Genomic DNA, 21,606 nt, shown 5'->3' with positions numbered 1-21,606 from the left:
CCACTTGAGGTTTGAAACCACTTGAGGTTGAGTAAATTGTGAGTAAATCTTTTGTAGGTGACCTATGCCTTTAATCTAAGGCAAATAGCATCTTTCAAAAATTGTGTTCATCTCTTGCATTTTCTCTGGACACTTCCATTAAGTTGTTTTAAATGAGCTCTAGACTCAGACTAAACAAATCAGGGCTGAAATCAGGCCAGATTCTTCTCTCGCTTCATAATACAGTAGAATCTGAAAGCTCATGAGCACAAGCTCAGATATACAGCTGCTACATTTAAACAACTTTGAGATCTCCGCCATTGCACAAGTAATCAAACCTCGCAAGAAATCTTAATGCTGGAAGATTTCTTAGAGGATAAAGATGATTTTCAACAGGGGATTTGTTGTTTCTAAACATATGAAGAGAATTTATGTAGAAATGCATGGATGTGGATATTTAGATTGGTGGTTCTGTTTCTAAAATCATGTATGTTTAATTAAAGTGGGCGACACAGTGGCTCGCAACACGAAGGTCACTGGTTCGAGTCCAGTTGGCATCTCTATGTGGAGATTGCATGTTCTCCTCATGTTGGCGTGAGTTTCCTCCAGGTAACTTGCTCTGGTTCAAAGACATGTGCTATGGGTGAATTCAATGAACTAAATTAGCTGTAGTGTATAAGTGTGTGTGTGTGAATGTGAGAGTGTATGAATGTTTCACAGTGCTGGTTTGCGGCTGGAAGGGCATCCGCTGTGTACAACATATGCTGGATAAGTTGGTGGTTCATTCCGCTGTGGCGTCCCCTTATGAATAAAGGAACTAAGCCGAAGGAAAACAAATAAATTAACAATTACAGAGACAGTTCACCCAAAAAAGGCAAATTCCTCAACATTTGCTCACACTCAAGTGGTTCTAAACTTTGATGATTATCTTTCCTCTGTTGAACATAGTGATGGCTGCTTTTAAAGAACTTTGAAATCTTTACAAACCATTTGCTTCAGTGTTTGGGAATGCGCATCAAATTGTCAAAATTGCATGATTTAAAAATTTAGGGCTTTGGTATATCATTGCAGGATTGAAATATTTAGAAAATTCAATGGCTCTCAGTTGGGGGATCAATTTAAATCTTGAATCACATGGGTTCAGTCAGAGTGGCTCCCAGTGGTAAATCACTGAACAGGTTACATTAGTTTTACCTGATCCCGGATCAGTTTTACTAGTTTGTAGTCGTTTTAGTGATGTATTTGCAAAACAAAAAGCAATAATTTTAGTTAATAATCTCTTGTTGTTTAACAGAGTCCACAATGGATCAACTAATGTAAGCCTTAAAACAATGCACATTTTTCAGACACTTAATTATATTTGATGATAAGCGTAAAATAAGTGGATTTAATAGGATATACTTTCAATGGTGTGGCACATTGGCTCAGTGGTTAGCACTGTTGCCTCACAGCAAGAAGGTCGCTGGTTCAAGCCCTGGCTTGGCCAGTTAGCATTTATGTGTGGAGTTTGCATGTTCTCCCCGTGTTGGCGTGGGTTTCCTTTGGGTGCTCCGATTTTCACCACAGTTCAAAACCATGTGCAATAGTTGAATTGGACAAACTTAATTGGCCATAGTGTATGAGTGTGTGTGAATGCAAAAGTGTACGGGTGTTTCCCAGTGCTGGATTGCAGCTGGAAGGGCATCCACTATGTAAAACACACTCTACAATTGTTGGTGGTTCATTCCGCTGTGGCGACCCCTGATAAATAAGGAAGCCGAATGAAAATGAATGAATGAATATCAAATATTTCACAATGTAATAGATTAAGGCTCAGAAGGTAGTGCTGTCACCTCAAAGCAAGAAGGTCACTGGTTCAAGCCTCGGCTGGGTCAGTTGGCGTTTCTGTGCAGAGTTTGCATGTTCTCCCTGTGTTCACGTGGGTTTCCTCCGGGTGCTCCGGTTTCCCCCACAATCCAAAGATATTTGGTACAGGTGAATTGAATGAGTGTGTATGGATGTTTCCTAGAGATGGGTTGCGGCTGGAAGGGCATCCGCTGAGTCGAACATGTGCTGAATAAGTTGGCAGTTCATACCGCTGTGGCGACCCCAGATTAATTAAGGGACTAAGCCGAAAACAAAATGAATGAATGAGTATTGGTCAAGAGGATCGCACAGAATATTTGCATGCACTGATATAGCAGGACATATCAGAGTGCTGATGTTGAAATTTGTTTCAACATTAACACGTTGTCCAAACAAGCCATTCCCTGTAGTTCTTGAAAGGAAACTTTTAGTCTTTCTTTAGGGTGGTCTTTCAGTTTTTATATACACACTACACACTGACTAACATTGAAAAAGTGTAACAAAAAACTGAATTTAAAAATAAAAATTAAATAAAACATGCAGCGTTTATGAATTTGCAGTAAAACTTATCAAACAGAACAATGTTATTTGATGAGCAAAACGTAGTTCTTGGTGTTGCATACATGTGATGATGTTTAAATAACTTGTAATATACTTATAATTGCTAAAACAAGTCAAAACAGTGCCAGGAATTCTTCTGGTACACATATAAAACTAATATCGACTGAAAGAGGACTTATTTTTGTCAGTTTTATCAATAATTTCACAACTATGAATGAAAACAGATTTGGTTGAGCATTCAGTCACATTTATAGGGTCACATCATGTCCTCTTTTTGGTATGTATTTGGTCTGTGTTGTGTTTATATTTCAGGTAATCTGCATCAGGGTTTATTTGTAAGTGGACTGAGATCTATAATATATTACTTGTTTCACACCAGGGTTCAAATATTTCAGTGTCACACTTATTCAGCTGAACCACGGTAACTAGTTTTAGTGTTACTTTTAATTAAACCAGTAGTGATTGCACCCTTAAACCACACTTTAACCTCTTTAATAGCTGATGATTAGAGGTGCTGCTGAGATGATTAGCCTACTTTATAAAAATTGCTAATTATAATTCCTGTGATGGGTCTCTTTCAAAGAAATGACATTAATTAAATGTGAAACCGTGAGTAAAGTTTTGTTTTACGAACAATATCATGTTGTGACATGTGAAAGTGGTTTCAAGTTCAAAGTCATGCCAGAATACAGTTGTTGCATTAAAAACGGGAAAGGTTAGACATTTGCCAGTTACTGTGACTGGAAGATCTTCAAACTGACACCTTTTAGGGGAAATGACAACCTTTAATGCAACACCACCCTGATGTAACTGACATTTCTTGATGGGTTTATGACAACAAGAAAAAGTATGAATAAAAAACAAACACACCATAAACCAGTGTGGTCTGCTAGACTTAGATGGTCTTTCCAGCATCAGTTCGCTTAGTGTTTTGTCACTTGAGAGATCAGATAAAATAAAACAGACCTTATGAAAATCATGGATTTTACTACACATAATATTTTTTTAAAACATGCTGCACTTAACAATTTAGTCATGGTGTTTGCAGTGTAACTGTAATGGTACTCAATAGGCTGCATAATGGCATGTTTACTACACTTTTACTGTAATAAAACCATGGTTAATTTTCATACAGACATGAGACTCAAATATATGCTAAACCAACTAAAACAACCAACCATCTTTGTTAGTTCGTCAATGCTAATGTGGGGAGTTTTAATGAATGAAAGCTTTTGTTTGTTATCATGAATGGCATCTAAAATCATTGTGGTTTTCGTTTTCCACCCTAAGGGAAAGCGAAGGAAAGCACGTTCAAAAAGTCCTGGAAGCTAACGTCATTGAAACTTTCCACGAACTAATGCATTATTTCTTCCCCAACTCTTCTTAATGCTTCCTCAAAATGGTAACTAGTCATTAGCCTACTGTGGGTTTTTATATTGTTCAGCTATTTTCATTAATAACAAGACGTGAAACTGTCAAAATAATCTGATATTATATTGAGAAGAGATAAGTCATGAAACAACTGTTTGAATAAAAAAATTAAAAGGCTAAAAACTATTTTAGTCATCGCGCATTTCAACTGTTTACATTTTTCTCGGTCTCGCAGTAAACCTGTTGCGTCCGGTCTGGAGTTTCCGTAAGTTACGTCACACAACCGGGATTGGCTGCGTTAGAAGGATAGGCGGAGTTGGAAGGGGTTGAATAAAACCAAAGGCGATCAATCATTATACAGGAATAGTGCGTATTAACACAGAGGACAGCAGCAAGAAGTTCGCGTTAAAACGTCTCAACAAATCGAACACAAAAGGATTAAAGAAACCAGGAGCGGTTTATTTCGATATACGTTACAGAAGTTATTCTTTACGAAACGGACAACTTTATTCACTCGGGCTACTAGTATTGAAGAGAAGATGTTGAAAGTTTACCTCATGTTGGTTTTGTCGGCGGCTGCTGCTGTTTTCGCTGAATCGGTGAGTAACGTTATCGTGTGAATTTTAACCAAAATCAAATTGAGTTAAGCAACTATCGAGCCAACTCGTTTTTTTTTTTTGTAATCAACCAAACTTCGCTTTATAAAGCTTATAAGAGAGTTTGCTAAAACGTTAGCGTTGTCAACAGACATGTTGAAGCAACAAAAGCTTTTAAGTTAACGTTAGGCCAAACGTTATGTGTTCAACAGAATTGTTTTTAAGAGTATTATTTGTAGCTTAAATGCCAAACCTGCTGAGTTTTACTCGGATTTAACATTGCGCGCGCACCTCAAATAAACTTGAACAAGGAAGAATTTCGTGTAGTTGTGATTTGTGTATGTTAATGTATGTTTGTGTGTAACCTTAATGTATTTAAGAGAGTAATTTTCTGGCTTTGGCACTAAACCAGTTTAAACTAGTACACATTTTTGTTTGTTGAATGGCCTATTGAGTAGCATTGGCTTTCATGTGACAGTTTTTGCCTGCAGGGTTTTTGTTTTAAGCTCGTTTGATTAGACTGGATTCATTCCACTATATGATGGTTCAGTCCATGAGGTTTGCTTTTCCATCTGTTCATTATGGAATCACCCACTGAAGCACCTGTGAATGGGATGCCACAGCTTTGTGTTGGCCAGTTCTTTCATAACTCAAAAGAATGGCTAGCTGCAGATGTCTTTGGAGCTGAAATAGAAGACAAATGCCACCCAGTGTGCTTGCTCGGTCAGTCAGCCACACACACACACACCCTTGCACAAGTCAAAATGCAAATTCTTTCAACCCAAACCCTCCATTCTCTTACAGACCTTTGGAAAGGTGTTGGCGTAGATCTTTATCTAGACTTAAACACCAACAGATGCAACTTTTGTCTTGAGTCTGCATCTTTGTGATCTTTTCTGAATGTTTTAGAGTGTGTTATTTAGTAATACACTGTAAAATGAAGCAGTTTACTAGATGCACTGTTTACCATTCAACAGACGGTGTGATTTAAGCTCAAGTGGGAATGTGGGAACAAGCTTACATGCACCAAAAGCCTTTTCCTCCGAGGCAGGGAAGGCCGCAACATTCCTCAAAATCATGCAGAAGTGTCTGCGTTCCTTTCATCCCCCTCCCTCTCCATTCTTTTGCATTTTCCTGAGGAATTTGACCCCTCCTGACCTTGACCAGCCCTTCTTTTGGGATTTCACACACTTCGGCGGATTTAAATGGTCCACCTCTTTCATCCAGGACCCTCCTCTTCAGCCACTGGACCAGTTTGTGTGGCTTAAACTCAACATGACATAGACACTTTAAACCTCAGTAATAGGCAAAGTAGCAGTGGGTATTTGTAATTATGGCCTTTGGGTTGGTTGTATTTGAATAGTTAAGCACAGCTTTCACTGCCTTGGCTGATATAATGTAATCTCTAGTTGGTAAGACTGACAATGGCCAAAAAATTAAAGAAAGAAACTGGCAGTGGTCATAATAACCTGCCAAGGTTCTGTATATAACGTGACAACTAAACATCAATGCTTTTCTGAGAATGCGTCATATTATAACACTATTTTGTCAAACAATTAATGGATTCATCATAAAAAAATCCTGCTCCAGAAGTTTTGTCTTTATTATAGAGGTCTTGCTAATAGTCTTGTTATAAATTAGGCATGAGGTGATTTGCATAAAACAGGGTTCATACGGTCATGGAATTTTGACATGGCATTTTCCATGTCTGAAGAAGTTTTGGACAAATAGAAAAACACAAGAAGTTTTGGAAAAGTCATGGAAAACAGATATGTATATACTTGAATATAGGTTAAATACTGATTTTCTGTCCTTGGCCAATCACATACTTTCAAATTATTAGTACTGTGTAAGCGTTACATAATTCAATTTTACCTAGATATGAATATAAATTAAAACTAAATAGATTTTTGCGTGTTTTATGATATGCTGTAATAAATTTAACCATGTTGGTTTTCTTTTACTACACATTTGTAGACATTAGGCATGGGCTGGTATTAGATTCTGACGGTATGATAACCTTGGATAAAATATCACAATTTCACAGTATCACGGTTATTGTGCTCACTGCTCTAAAATATACTATTTTTTAATGTCTGGGTAAAAAACGAAAACTATATTGAACACAATATCTTTAGTTTACAATATTTTGGAGCAGTAAACACCCAAAATAGGTAAAAATAATTACGATGAATAATTGACTTCCGCTGTCTTCGTTAGTTTCAATAATGCAGATTTCCTTACTATTTAAAATGGGATCTTTGTATATATTTTTTCCACTAAGATACTGTTGTACTAAAAAAATTACAAAATAAATAAATAATGTAAATAAAAAAGCTTACACATACCTTAGGAGCGGTATTATAGAAAATATTCATTTTACAACCTTGACTTTTCCAAACCACGGTATACCTTAAAAACGGTTATCTTCCCCTGCCTAGTAGACATTGCATGAAACATTAGATCATGTAAATTTACTTGAAAGTCTTGGAAAAGTCAGAATTTTAGTAGTAAAAAATGTGTATGAACCCTGATAAAAGTAAGTTTGCTATTATTTTGTCCATCTAGTTATTTTGGAGTGTAAAGCTCATCTGAAAGGGTGTTAAAAGATAAAGTGGTGAAAACGATGAATACTTTCAACCAGGATGTATTAATGATTTCTTCATTGCTGTCCACTGGCCTATTAAATAGCTTTAGAGAGTGGAATGTTGGCAAAGAGTTGAGAGGGTTTTGTTTGCTTAGGTGAAAAACAAATTTTACTTATTACAGCGATTCTGCTTGTGAACTTTTGTGTTTATTGTATGCATCAATGTTTACTTCAGCAAATGCTGTTCACTTTGGTTGCGCAAGTCCAAAGGAATATCTTGAGGCCATGTAAAGGGAGTCTGTGTGTTCTAGAGTCTTTTAGCAGACCACATCGTCACTGTTCCAGTTCTGTTGCTTGTGGAGCTATTAACCATATGCCAGACAGGCTTTACTTGGAAATGCTGATAACCAGCCACCAGCTGTCCTTCATAATGCCCGTTCCACTTTCTTGAGTTGTTCTGTTTCTTTTTCCAGGTTATTAGTGAGGTGATGCTTTTATTTGAGGTTAGATTGGCATACTAGCATTTGGGTTTCTTCTGAATTAGCTTTATTATCTACCCCATAGTATTGCTTCTTTGTGGACTGCACCCTCCCCCTAAGCAATAGCTTTTCCATCTAGCCTTTTGTCTTTCCCTGGCGTGTAAATGTTTGTGCTCTCCAAAAATACCCATTCTTCAAATAAACACCCGTCTGTGTGTTTCTCGGCTCTAGAGTTAAAGAAAACTTGAGAGTCTAATCACCTCATTGATCTCCTTGCAACACATGTTGGTGGTCTTTCCCTCCTAATAACATGGCTTCCAGTATCCTGGATTACCTTTCAAGTTGTTTTCCAGAGTCTTTGTATTTTTCAGATGCAGTCAGAATGCTCTTTTGCAGGTCTTGTCATGTATAGTAGGGGTATAACTTTCTTGTAGACACACGCTTCCAATAGATTTATTAGAGACCGACTGATGTTGGTTATTCAGAGCTAATAAAATGGAGATATTATGCTTAAAAATTTATTAAATGGTGTCAAAATTCTATTTCTGCTTGCTGACATCAATTACAGCTAAATAAATTTTCATTAGATTAAAATATTAACAAATTGGCATATTAATAATAATTATATATTATCTATATTTATTTATATATATTTATATGTATATGTATTTGTGTGTTATTGTAACTTACTTTGCATCATATTCTCCTGTTCTTTGCATTTCTTGCTCAAATTAATGGCTCTAAAAATTAGGCATCAAGTCGATTTAAAGCCCTGTTCAATGCATATAGATGTGTTAAGATGCAACGTTTAAATATGTCAGAGTTCACCAAATCTGAGTCTAGTGATTATTTGTAAAACTATTAAAAGCCATCAATGGCATATTTAGCACTTTAATGACTGCAGAATCCAATCAAATTCTCCTTAACTCCAGGTTTTAGTGGGTCACGAAAGGTCTGTTGTCAGGAAGTTTCTCGATCTCACGTTTTCAGGCCCAGACCTCACAATACTGCTTGTATGGGCTATTCAGACCAGCTCATTGTGTATTAAACAGGCTTTGACTTATGGTGAGAAGCTTCATTAATGAAAGCCACCAACAGACAGAAGGAAAGCGTGATCACACTTCCTGCAGGAGAGAATAGAGGCTGACGACAGTCACGTTGAATAGTCTTTTATATGGTTTAGTTGTAGATTTAAAAGGAAAAGTCCAATCTTGTTTCCATCGCATGCCGTAATGCTTTGAACAGGTGTTAGAGTGAGAATGTGGCGTGTGATTGAACAATGACGTATCGTTTAGCAGGCAGGTGAGTCTTTCCACTGGAGATTCAGCTGGGTGTGTAGGAAGGAAAAATGCAACTATAAATAGTTCCCGCGAAGGTGGAAGGAATTCTCCTGACATGCATTCGTGTGTAAAGTGGGACGTTAGCTGTGTCTGGGATGAGGAGTGAATCTCGTGAGGAGATCAGATGACACAATGCATGGGTAAATCCGATTGGTCGGAGTAACAGAAGCTGTTTGTGTTGACGGCTGAGGTTGTAATTGGTTGTGACCCGAAAGGACAACAAGGAGAGTCTTCAAACCATCATGGATGATGGCCGATAATATTTCTACCTTGGCTCATCAATGAATCTGGCACAGATTATCCACATTATAGGTGAAAATTCACAGAATTTCCAGTTATTTGTTGACCCCTATGGCTTTTCGTACACAGAAAGTGTAAAACTTAAGATGCAAAACAGCTGTGGGTATTCAGATGTTGGCCTTTAAACTCATACACTGAATAATCACCTGATCACTCCAGTTTACCACAGTCATGGATGAGTCACTGATTGTGGTATCTTCTCTTTAACTCTCCCATTGTGACTCACTGCAACAGATGCCAGACCATTTGTAAGCAGATGGCCGGATTTGCTCCTAGCTTTGCTAGTCCTGACAAAGGCCTGCTTTACTAAGCTGGTTAATTTACACTGGCTTTTTTTTCAGGGCATTACAGCTCAGCACTAGAGCATGTACCTCTAGACATGCGTCATCATCATATCAGACGTTCTCAGACACTATTACTATCAATCTTTTACTCATTTACTCAACCTGTATGATTCCCTATTTGAAGTCACATTGATTTGGCGTCTGTGCAAATTGGATAACGACATGAATAATTAAAAATTCAGTTCAAACCAGTTTTCAGAGTACTTTTAATGGTGCTATTTGTCCTCTTTAGAGCTTGACAGCGCCCGTCTCCGTCTATTGTATGAACAAAAGCTGGCATGAACATTGATAAACATCTCCTTTTGTGTGAAAAAAAAAGTCATATGGGTTTGAGTTGGCATGAGGGCGAGTAAATGATGACAGTTTCATTTTAGGGAACTACACTATTATTTATTTAAGAGCTTTTGCATTTTGGGTTTTTTAAATGCTGCTGTGGGGTTTTCTGCTTGTTGCTGAGAAATTAAAACACATTTATTTCCTGCATCGCTTTCGAGAGATTTTGCGGGACTTTCTTTAGCAGTACGTCTTCATCTAGAGCTTTTAGCTCGGTCAGTGAGACTTCCTTTAAACTTTTTCAAGTGGCTTGCATACAGTTACTGAGAAGTAGCTCGCTTATGGGAATTTAAGCATTGGTTGAATTGAACCACCTCCTCGCAGTAAGTGGGTATTCACTGTACTTTCTTATACTGCTGTACTTTTTCTGTGTGCAGTTTTCTTTTTATTCCCCTGAAGCTGAGCATTTCATAATGCTGGGGGATTTTGGAGTGGGGTTTCACAGCACAGCAAGGCTGAAAACCATAAAGTATGTCGGTCTCTCTCCCCACACCCTCTTGTGGTTTCAGTCGCTCTCTGTTTCTCGCTCTCCCTTTTTCTTTTATTATTTTCGAACAACAGAGCAGGCTTGAGCTGACTTGCAGTTTCATGTGGCGTTGATCCTGGTTTTCCTGGAAAATGAGTCAACCCCCTACTCCCAGTCTCCATTTTAACCCCCCACCTCACCCTCTCTATTATCATCATCATCATCAACAGCCATTTTAAGCATTACATTTCTTCTGAAAATACTCTCTTTAAGATAATCGTAAAATGAAATCGTCAATGAGGTGTGTTCGAATTTTTGTCTAAGGTGGTTTCACGAAGTTCGCTGGTTTGAGTACACACCTGTGCATTACGATTTGTTTTTGATTTCCCGGTATGTGAGACTTTTCAGTGAGTTGATTAAATCTGTTTTTGGCAAAGCAGGCGAGTGAGACCGATAACGACCCTCAGCCCCTTTCCAATGAATTCTTTCGTCATTTTACACAATAGTGGCAAACCTGTGCTAACTTGCCTTCTACCTCCACAGGTCCCTTTACTGTATTACAATCCCTCCACTCTCGACTGTAATGTGCGAATCACAATTGTCCACTATTCAGAACAGGATAGAAATGTCCTGCAATAGTGATGAAAATGAATGACCATTGAGGGACAAAGAGAAGAAATAAACAAAACAAAAACAATTTTACTTCCTCCTATGCTAATAGGCTTAGCTCTTTAATTGTTTAAAGCCCATTTGCAGATCTTAGCCAAATGGCTCTGCTAACCTGATTAAAAGCATTGGTGTGTCTTAATTAAATTAAGTGTGCTCTTAGAATTACCATGATGCCAGCTGTTTGTACAGTATCCAGCTTAACTATTAATATATTTTTACATTGAGTCTTTAGGAGTGGAAGAGTTTTGTTTAAAATTGTATTTTTAAGTCCTTCTTGTGTCTCTCAGCTGTGACCTTTCCTTCAGTGCACTGTGTTGACGTTGATTTGCATTACAAGGTTCTGAATATGTACATATTTATTTGATGATCGGCCTTGGGACCGATGGCTAAGCTGCATTCCTAATGGATGCCATTTTCTTTTTGTAGGTACGAGAAACTGAAACTTGGGTACCTCTGAAAAACAAGGCGGCCATCGAGGACCTGGAGTCCTCCGGCAACTCACAGAATGAAGACTTTGAGTTCACCGACTTAAACCAGACTGACGATGAGGATGGCTTTGATGAAGATGATGAAGACGATTACGATGACATGTCAGGCTCTGGGTTTGCAGATGTGATCGATGATATTGAGGTAGTTATTGACTATTTATTACTGCATTAATTAATTTATCGAGGAAATGTTTCTTTTTTTTAAATGGATACTTCAGCCAAAAGTGAAAGTTTTACCATCATTTACTCATCTTTCACTTGTTCAAAACTTAATTTCTTGTTGAACACAAATACTTCAATAGTTTTTATATACGTTTTATTATTATTATGGACGTCGATGGATTCCAGCATAAATGGTGGGTTCCACGTAATTCCTTCATGTTGTCCCAACATAAATTAAGTTAAATTAATCGTTCGTACAAATTTATGTGGATTGAACCTAAAAAACTATGTTGTCCCCCCTAAAAAACGTAATCATTCTTTCAACTCGTTATAAATAAGTAGTTTAAACAAACAGCAACCCTTTTGTTTAGCGTATCTTCTTTTGTGTTCAACAGAAGAAAAATGGAGAGGTAATTTTCATTTTGGGTTGACCCTAAATCAACTCATCCATTTAAGTTCAAATGTAATGTTGTCGCAGTAAATGAGTATTCAAGACATCCGTGTATTTCATTTCGCTCACTGGTTTCATGTAACAAATTTGCTGTTTAACTAGGGTCATCTGATGTGTGATTCTTTGAAGCTCAAATTGACTAAGACAATGTGACTCATTCAAGCTTGACTCACTCACTGATCCACAAGTCATTACTTGTGGTCACGTCCTGTTTGGAGTTACATTACTTTCTTGCACATGTTTACAATTTCTGAGACCAATTCCAAAAGTTTAAACACTGATTGGCTGTCCACAGGCTTTTGTTTTTGTTTGTTTGTTTTGATTGGCAACCAGTTTGATGTTAATATTAATTCTGGAACTTTTCCTTTCTTTTTTTTTTGTCAGGATGAATTTGTGAATAACCAGATCCCTGATGATAAGGGTCCATTTGCTCCAAGGCCAACTGTCGATGAGAATATTCTGGTTCAAAACAATGAAGTTTTCTTGCGTGGAGCACCAAACCAAGACTTGGACAATCACAGCAATGTGCTCATGACTCACGCTGGAGATGATAGCTTGTTCAACAACACAGAGGTGCTTGCAGGTGAGGACACACTGTTATTAACAGATTATGTTTGGAATGGTGATTCTTTAATTTCAATGTTCAATATTTCTGAAGAAAGTCTACACACTCAAAAATCAAGAAATCAAAAAGGCACAAAAGAGAGAGAGAGAGAGAGAAGAATGCAAACATTTCGGTCTACTTTAATTTTTTTGGAGTCACATGATGATTCAGTAAATCAACCTAAACCAATGGTCCTTGAAGTACCACCTCAGAAAAAAATAGTCTCTCCAAGTACCACCACAATGAGCAGTATTGAAATACAGTAGCGTAGTATGCCCAGTAAAGCAGCTACAGTTTTGCACAGTTCAAAAACGTGGCAGATTAATTCCTATTATTAAGAATATATATTATTGTCAGCCACTTTAAACATAAATAGTCTGAACGTTAACACTGTACTGTGCTTATATGTATTAAAACAAACAAACTAAAAAGTCAACATTTGAATTATAATGTGTGAAAGGTAAAAAAAGAAAAGTGCTGGACTTAAATAAAGTATTAACATTTAGTAGCAATTAGTCAACAGCTGAAAATGTTGCCTGGACCTCAGAAATATAGGCTAGATGTCATATAATGAATATTATTATGTGTCGCTTTCATATATATATATATCATTTTTGATAAATTTTGAAATATGTAGTATGTACATATTACATATTTCATTCCTCCGCGTACCACTAGAAGGAAGCCCGTGTACCACAGTTTGAGAACCACTGACCTAAACCAAGCGGACGGAGAAAAAAAAAAAGAATGGTAATGTTAATATGTTAAAGGGGAAAGAAGAAATCATTTATGAATACAAGTCTTGAGATAAACCTTTTAGACCAAAATTCTTGTTTCATTATGTTCATGTTCAACTTAATCATTTTTTTATATTTGTAATGACTATTTATTAAATACTGTTTTAATTTCACCTTTTTTAAAATGTGTGTGTGTGTATATATAGTTTAACTTTGAAGAACCCTATGCATTTGTCTGTTTATTAGTTTATATAGGATTCAGACAGTATAATAACCTTGGATAAAAATATCAGAGTTTCACGGTATAGACCCTTTTACATTTTTGGGTTTCTCGGTAGCGGAAGGTGTCATAGATGGGTAAATTTAGAGCACAGTGAATCTGAGAGTACAACAAACGGCAGCCAGAAGAGAGAATAACGGCAAATTTACTCTCAGCCCCTTAGATGCTGCATTAGAAACACCTCTCATAAGCTGTAATTTGTTCTTTGTAATTTGACACAAATATGATAATACATTCATAAATGCATATAAATGTTCACACAAATGAAATAAATCGAAATATTAAAAACTTTAAAGGTTTAAGATTATGTTGACCATTAAACACATCATAACAGGCTTGTGAAAAGGGTCACGATCACGAATTCCTCCTCTGAAATACATTCTGTTTTAATGTCTCAGTTAAAAACGACAACTTCTTCCCCCTCAATGAGCACAATTAATTTTATTTTAAGAAACATTTCAAATATTTTGGAGCAGCAGACATGTCAGGATAGATAAATAAAACAAAATCGTTGACCTCTTCTGTCTTTATTTGTTTTAAAAACACTGATTATTTTTACAACTTGAAAAGGCATCTTTGAAGATCTTTCTTTTCTTTGGATATAAAATAAGCCACAGCTACACACTGTAGTTATTTGGTTGAAATTGAATGTGAGATTTGTAAATTCGAATGTAAGTTTAGCTTCAAATGCGCTTTTGAATTTAATTTTAGCATAACTTCAGTTCCATATTTTAAAATTAACATCAAACCTGTATGTGCCCATATATTATGCATCTCGCACATTGAGTACGTTTACATGGACACCAATAATCTGATTTTAATACGATTAAGACAATACTCTGATTAAGAGTCTACCATGTAAACAGACTTTTTTGATAGATTTAATCCGATTAAGGTCATAATCGGACTAAACAGAAATTGGATTAAGACATGTGGAGTATGCCGATTTTACTTGCATTATTAAAGTGCTGTACATGCATGTAAACACCGCAATCAAACTTTTTTCCGGCGTGTAGAACTTTTCCTTCTGTTTTGCTACAGGATATTACTTACACATACGACTTTTTGACACTATTCTCTGCACTTATCTAGTCAGAAAATGGACCACAGACACGTACACCGTGAAATGCGGAGGTTTTGTTCTCCCATTCAATGTGCAGTAGCAAACTCCACTAAAAACAACACTCTTCCAGCAGTTCATACTCATCCAGTGTCTCGTTTGTCGTGGGGGCATATGCATAAAATGTTCCTGAATGAAAGTGAAAGTGCCAAACTCAACACATTAAAAATGAAACACTCGAAATTACATGAAACTCCGGAGAAAATGTGGATAGCGTGTTGACGCAATGCTGTTAATCGAATTACAACATGTAAAATGGGATCATGAAAGGAACATTCAAAAAGCAACTCATGTAAACACCTTAATCATATTACTGTCTTATTTAGAGTAAGGCAAGTAATTCGATTACTGAATGCAATGTTAACATAGTCCTTTTCTACTTTTGTTTTCCAGCTGTTATTGCGGGCGGAGCAGTTGGCCTGGTTTTCGCCATCCTCCTCATCGTCCTCCTCGTTCACTTCGTTCTCCGCATCAAGAAGAAAGACGAAGGAAGTTACGACCTGGGAAAGACGCCCATCTACAAAAAAGCTCCAACCACAGAAATCTACGCATGAGCATCCGCACCCTTGCATACCTTCTCTCTATCTTCGAACTATAAGCTCACACAGTGCCTCGGCTGGACGGCCGCCGCCAACCTCTCACGTACCACCAAAACCGCAGGAGGACCTCACACCAAAACTTCACTCTGACTGGACATTTACATCCAAACATTAAAGTGACTCGGAGGGATAAGCGTCTGTTGCCAAACCGCTCCATTCAGAAGATGTTGGTGTCTTCATGCTCTCACACCCTTCAAGTTTATTGCCTTTAATCACGTGGCTCGTTGTGTCCAAATTTTTTTTCTTTTTTTTTTTCCACAAAACACTAAATGGTGCAATGGAGCCTTCACAGATTAAAGGCTGTGGATTTACCGTTTCAACCTCCCGTTAAATGAACAGTCCGTGTCACGATTGGTGCTACAGTGGAGGTGGTTACTGTAGCCTTTCACGTTATCAACAGATGTCTTTGTTTTAAAATCTGTGTGCTGTAAAACAATATTTTAATTTGCATATTAAAAACATCAGAGGTGAAACCAAATTGAGGGCATGCAGTATGTGTACGCAACTAAATTGAGAACCTGAAGTCATTGTACTAGATTTTAACGTACGCTCATTTCAAGCATGGTGTTATGGTACATTCCGCATGTCTGTATGTCATTGCTGTGGTGGTTTTTATATGGGAGAATAGATCCACTACGGTCACCTAAGCTACTTTAACAGGTACAGATGTTGTTGATTTGAGAATCAGTTCACTGCAAACAGACTTTGTGCATCCAGGGATCTGTATATAGCCATTGAATAAAATGTAAAACTTTGGTACTTAGCCATTTCTTGACAGCCTTTTATTTACCAAATATTTAAATGCCAAAATCAGTTTTTACTGTTCCTATATCTCATCCCGGTATTCGCTTTTGCTGTAAAAGCTGTACGTGAAACGCAGATGCTTTGCATCTTTATCTTTTGGAAACATTATGGAAATGTTTTGTTGGAGAACGATGACCAATGCTAGTACTAACTATTTTTTTTTCTCAGTGTTTTTGTAGATGTCCTTAATTCTTTTTTTTTTTTTTTGGTATTAATTTAACTGTCATATTTTATTGCCTGCCTTCAGGTCGGGGGGTCTTTCTCCCCCATCTCAGCTGTTGTATATGTGATAATTATTTTATTATTTTTTTTTGTTTTATTTTTTAGATTTGTTTTATATACAGTAGTGCAAAAAAATGCAAAGGCTGTTAGTCTTTCGACAGATTTGTTTTTAAGAGTTTCTATTTCGTTTAGACTTTTTAAGCTGAATCTATTTATGTTTTGTAGAAGGATGTTCTGGATTAGTTAAGGGGATCGTGAATGAGCTGTGCATTAGCATGGCATAAATGAGAGACAAATTCTGCTGCTTTGTTTGGTCACATCCAGATTAAAAAGAAAAAAAAAATCACTGATCTAATGTTGAAGTCAATGAATCATTGATTTCTGCATGGAGGTTTGATCTGTTGAAAATAAAGCTATTTTATGCACATAACCATTGGAAGGTGTCTTGAGCTTTCTTTTCCCATGTGTACTCAGTGGTATCTGAAAGTTATTTAATGTATTTATAGAAGGCTGAGAAAAATTCTCTTTTTATTTCTCTTAAAAGGCAATGAAAAGAACTTATCCGTCACTATAAATGTAAAATTACTGAGCCTACACACAGGAGTTGCAGAAAAATGCTTATTTTAGAAGAAAAGTTGCTATATATAGCAATTATATATATATAGCTATTATATATAGCTATTATATCTATATAAATAAAACAAAATACATTTTTGTGTATTTATTTATTTTTTATTATTATTATGCTTTAAAAACATACATGACAATATAGTAAACACAACAATGCCAGGGCGATAGAAAGTAAATTATAGCATCAATACATAAAATTAAAAAAATAAAATAAAACAAACATAAAAACAAGAGTATTAATACTTAACTAAAATTCTTACAAATATGAATAAGCAGGACCTTAACATTAATCAAAAATATTGAAACTAGAACAAAGTTGGACAGTTTTAATGGCCTTTCCATTAGCACTATGCTGCAGTGCAAAAGTAATTTTTCAGTTTCTTATAAAACACAGTAAAACAGGTTTTTTGTTGGAAAATGTACACTTATGAATATAACACTTAATTAACAAAATAAATAGGTTAATAACAAAAGCTTCATTATTCAAATTATAATAATTACAATTGTTGGCGTTTCTGTGTGGAGTTTGCATGTTCTCCCTGCCTTCGCGTGGGTTTCCTCCCGGTGTTCCGGTTTCCCCCACAGTCCAAAGACATGTGGTACAGGTGAATTGGGTAGGCTAAATTGTCTGTAGTGTATGAGTGTGTGTGTGTGTGTGGATGTTTCCCAGAGATGGGTTGCGGCTGGAAGGGCATCCGCTGCGTAAAAAACTTGCTGGATAAGTTGGCAGTTCATTCCGCTGTGGCGACCCCAGATTAATAAAGGGACTAAGCCGACAAGAAAATGAATGATGAATGAATAATTAAAATGTGTGTGTTATGTGTGTAAGCTACATCAACATACATGTCTAAAAAATGACCTCATGCGTATGACAGGCGTTTTGCAGTGTTTTTCGTATCATTTTTGTGAAATCTCGTAAAATGGTGATCGTATTAACAATGTTGTCGTCATGCACGTCGAATGAGCAAATTAAAATACTTTTTTAGTGTAAATGTACCCTCAGAAATTACACAGAGACTACAATTGAAGTGACGTCATTGTGAAAGTAGCGGCCGGTAATGGCGTCCTCCTGTTGACTTCGAGCACACCTGAATCAAATCAACAGTTGGTTTATTCAGAGGATTTATCGTGTAAAATGGCTAACGAAGGAGGAGGAATAAAATGTTTTTCGATTCAGCAATGCACTTGAAGTTAAACCGTTGGAGGCCGAAAAAGCGCTGGATAAAGGTAGATTTTGTTAGTTTTGTGTATTGGTCAGATATAGGCCGTTTAACGTTAGTTCATTTAGGCAAAATACACACACAATTTTGTGATCGTGACGTAACACAAACATCAACCGATTAATAAAAATGTTTTAGTATATTAAATTACCATTAAATCATACTAGCATTTTCTCAATGAGCACAAGTGCTCGTGTTTAATGATTTTGATTAATTAACTTAGTGCTAAAATTTCATTCAGATTCAAGTCACTGTAGTTTATTAAACTTAAATTCTTATCACGTAAGTATATTATTAAAAAGAAATAAATGTAGCCTTAATAAGTAAAATGTTTATTTGTGCTTCATTAAACTCAGGAACACCTTTACCTTTTATAATAACTTAATAATTTAAAGGGATAGTCCACACAAAACTGAAAATTTGACATTCACTCACCCTTCGTCAATCACAAACCTGTTTTAGTTTTTTTTTCATCTGTTGAACTTAAAAGAAGAATATATATATATATATATATATATATATATATATATATATATATATATATATATATATATATATATATATATATACACCAAATATATTTTAAAAACTTGAAACCAGTAACCAATGACTTTCATAGTATTTGTTTTTACTAGTATGGAAGTCAATTAAAAGTCTCTAACATTCATCAAACTTTTTTCTAATATTCTTCAAAAAATCTTTGTGTTTGTGTTCAGCAGTAAAAATAATCTCATAACCATAACATATTTGAGCAATACCAGTGTTATGGATGTGACATTTGCAGTAAAAACTCAAAACACAAATTCACATAGAAAGTTTAAGTTAACATTATATTAAAACATCTGTTGATATTTTCCAAAGCTACTAACCACAGAGTTATAAGATTAGAAAAATATAAATCTTTAAACATATTAATATTTTAAATAAAAAACATAAACATGTGTTATTGATGTGACTAAAAAAGTCTGCGAGTTTGCAATATATAACATACTTTGTAGAAATTCTGTGAATTAAACTGCACAACCCCCCAAAAAATGCTAATTAACAGGAGAAGAGTTGGCTCACTGTAGAACAAACATGACAGATTTTATTTTATTTCATATTTTTGCATTTATGAGGAAGAATCTTCATTATGGATGTGGCATCTCTGCGTTATGGATGTGACCGATGTGAAGAGGCAGTGCATAGAAAAAGTCTCTCCAAATAGAGCCTTTCAAATCGCCTCAGGAAATTATATTCATATTACAATATACATTCACTGGCCACTTTATTAGGTACAATTGCACGTTAACGCAAACTTAGAATAAAAAAAATACTAAATTAAATTGATAGGCAACAATAACTCCAATAACCACTCATTACAACTGAGGTGTGCAGAAGAGAGGTGTGGTTGTCGCTGGGGCACTTCAGATCATTTTGGAAGGGCACTTTCTATCCAAAACTAAAAAGGGCATGTGCACTGTACAGGTTGAGCCCTATGTGTGCATGTGCCTGTTAAATGGTCAAACTTATAGCTTTCAAAAGCCTGTTTGGCCTAAATAACACTCAAAGGTCATCAGGTGTTTCAGCATGTTGGTTTGGTGTTGTGTTTTATTGAACCGTTAGTGACGGATGAACTCTGAATAGTGGGACAGTCCTTAATATGTAATCTAATTGACTCAGTGTTAAACTGGGAATTTCCACCCCTAGAGAAATGACTGTAAGTGCGTGTGTGTGTGTGTGTATCTGTGTGTGTGTGTTTTAGGCATGCTGATGCCTGTCTGCTTTCCTATCAAAACAAATGAGCATACCAGACCAGGATAATTAGTTTTCTTATTAGATTGAAGGATAAAAATAGAAAGTGTTTTGATTAAAGAGAGGGTTAATAAGGGTTATGCAGGAGACCTTGATCATTAACTGTTTTGTTTATCAAAAAGAAAAATATTGACAGGATTTTTAAAATCAGGTCCAGGCTTAACTTGTCACCAACAAACCTAATCTGCCAAACAGCAGCTCTGGAAAAATTATAATATACAGTAATATATGCATATTTGTAAGCTTAAATTATATTTTGTGCAAATAGATTAATATAAATTGCATTATTTATATATAGTTGAAGATTATTTTTAAATAATCCAGTGCTTAGCAAAAAGCGCAGGGGTTAGCACTGTTGCCTCACAGCAGGAAGGCCACTGGTTTGAGTCACGGCTAGGCCAGTTGGTATTTCTGTGTGAAGTTTGCATGTTCTCCCCATGTTGGTGTGAGTTTCCTCCGGATGCTCCAGTTTCCTCCACAGTCCAAGGACATGCACTATAGGTGAAATTGGATGAACTATTGTGGTTGTAATGTATGAGTGTATGGGTGTTTCCCAGTACTGGGTTGTGGCTGGAAGGGCATCTGCTATATAAAACACATGCTGAAATAGTCGTGGTTCATTCCGCTGTAGCAATCTCTGATGAAAAAAAAAAAGGGGACTAAACCGAAGGAAAATGAATGAATATCTTTTGTCTTTGCCATCATGGCAGTACATAATATCACTGTAAAACCCACTAAGTTAAGAACTCAAACCATTTGAGGAAGCCGATTGCAACAAATCGTTTGAGTTCAAAAACTAATTCTAAGGAGCACTGTGAACATTTAAGTAAATGAAGCAATTTTAGCAGTAAAACTCGATAAATGAAGAGAACTCAAACCTACTTTTTTTTTTTTTTTTTGCTGTACATTAACTAAAAAATAATTTAATTATATAAAGCACGGCCTTATAATTAATATAATATTAATTTAATTCACTTTTATTTGTATAGTGCTTTTACAATGTAAATTGTGTCAAAGCAGCTTCACATAAAATATCATTGTAAATTGAAACAGTGTAGTTCAGTATTAAGTGTTTAAGTTCAGTTCAGCTCAGTTCAGTGTGGTTTATTAGTCACTATTGAGGGCCTGAACACTGAACAGCAAATCCATTGATGCATAGCTTTACCAATCCCAAACCATGCAAGCTAAAAAACTTCACCAATTGGTGAGTAAAGAAAAGATTTAATAATATAAATCTATGTTTTTGATTTAAGGAGATGTAAACGCAAATCACTATAAATGTAAAGTGAAATGGGTTATTATACACATAAGTTAAGGCAACTTAAACCATTTGAGGAAACCGATTGCTACAAACCATTTCAGTTAAAAACTGACCTGTGAACTGAATCTGTGAAGTTATAGAAGTAATGAGGTATTTAATTAACTCATTACCTTAAACACTGAGTTCAAAACTCTTCAAATGAGTAGAATTAACTTAAAGTAAATTGAGTTAACTACACTCATTTCATCTGATTAAAGTTTACCGTTGAGTTTTACAGTTGTTGTTTTGTAAGATACTGGTATATTCAGCTTAAAACATGATATTTAGAAACATTCACAAACTATCCCTTTATGTTAACAGAAGA

At 35.9% G+C, this 21,606-nt stretch overlaps 2 protein-coding genes across 5 annotated transcripts in view; both read left to right on the top strand.

Moving 5' to 3' along the window:
* sdc4 (syndecan 4) overlaps positions 1 to 16,767 on the top strand; it is a 50,181-nt gene extending 33,414 nt beyond the window's left edge. Inside the window, 4 exon segments of one of the 2 annotated variants that reach the window (NM_001048149.2) lie at positions 4,096 to 4,355; positions 11,297 to 11,500; positions 12,356 to 12,554; positions 15,106 to 16,767. In NM_001048149.2, the coding sequence (NP_001041614.2) occupies positions 4,296 to 4,355; positions 11,297 to 11,500; positions 12,356 to 12,554; positions 15,106 to 15,266 (624 nt within the window). In that variant the 5' untranslated portion in view covers positions 4,096 to 4,295 and the 3' untranslated portion in view covers positions 15,267 to 16,767. 2 annotated transcript variants of the gene reach the window in all.
* Positions 16,768 to 18,104: 1,337 nt separating this feature from the next.
* Positions 18,105 to 21,606, top strand: part of gdf5 (growth differentiation factor 5) — a 28,629-nt gene continuing 25,127 nt past the window's right edge. For all 3 annotated transcript variants that reach the window (XM_073954745.1, XM_002662541.7, XM_073954744.1), the window contains exon 1: positions 18,105 to 18,194. The gene's annotated coding sequence lies outside the window, so the exon portion shown is untranslated. The remainder of the gene's footprint in view (positions 18,195 to 21,606) is intronic.

The sequence above is a fragment of the Danio rerio genome, chromosome 6, assembly GCF_049306965.1.
Source record: "Danio rerio strain Tuebingen ecotype United States chromosome 6, GRCz12tu, whole genome shotgun sequence".
Lineage (NCBI taxonomy): Eukaryota > Metazoa > Chordata > Actinopteri > Cypriniformes > Danionidae > Danio > Danio rerio.
This window is presented reverse-complemented; position numbering and strand designations above follow the sequence as displayed.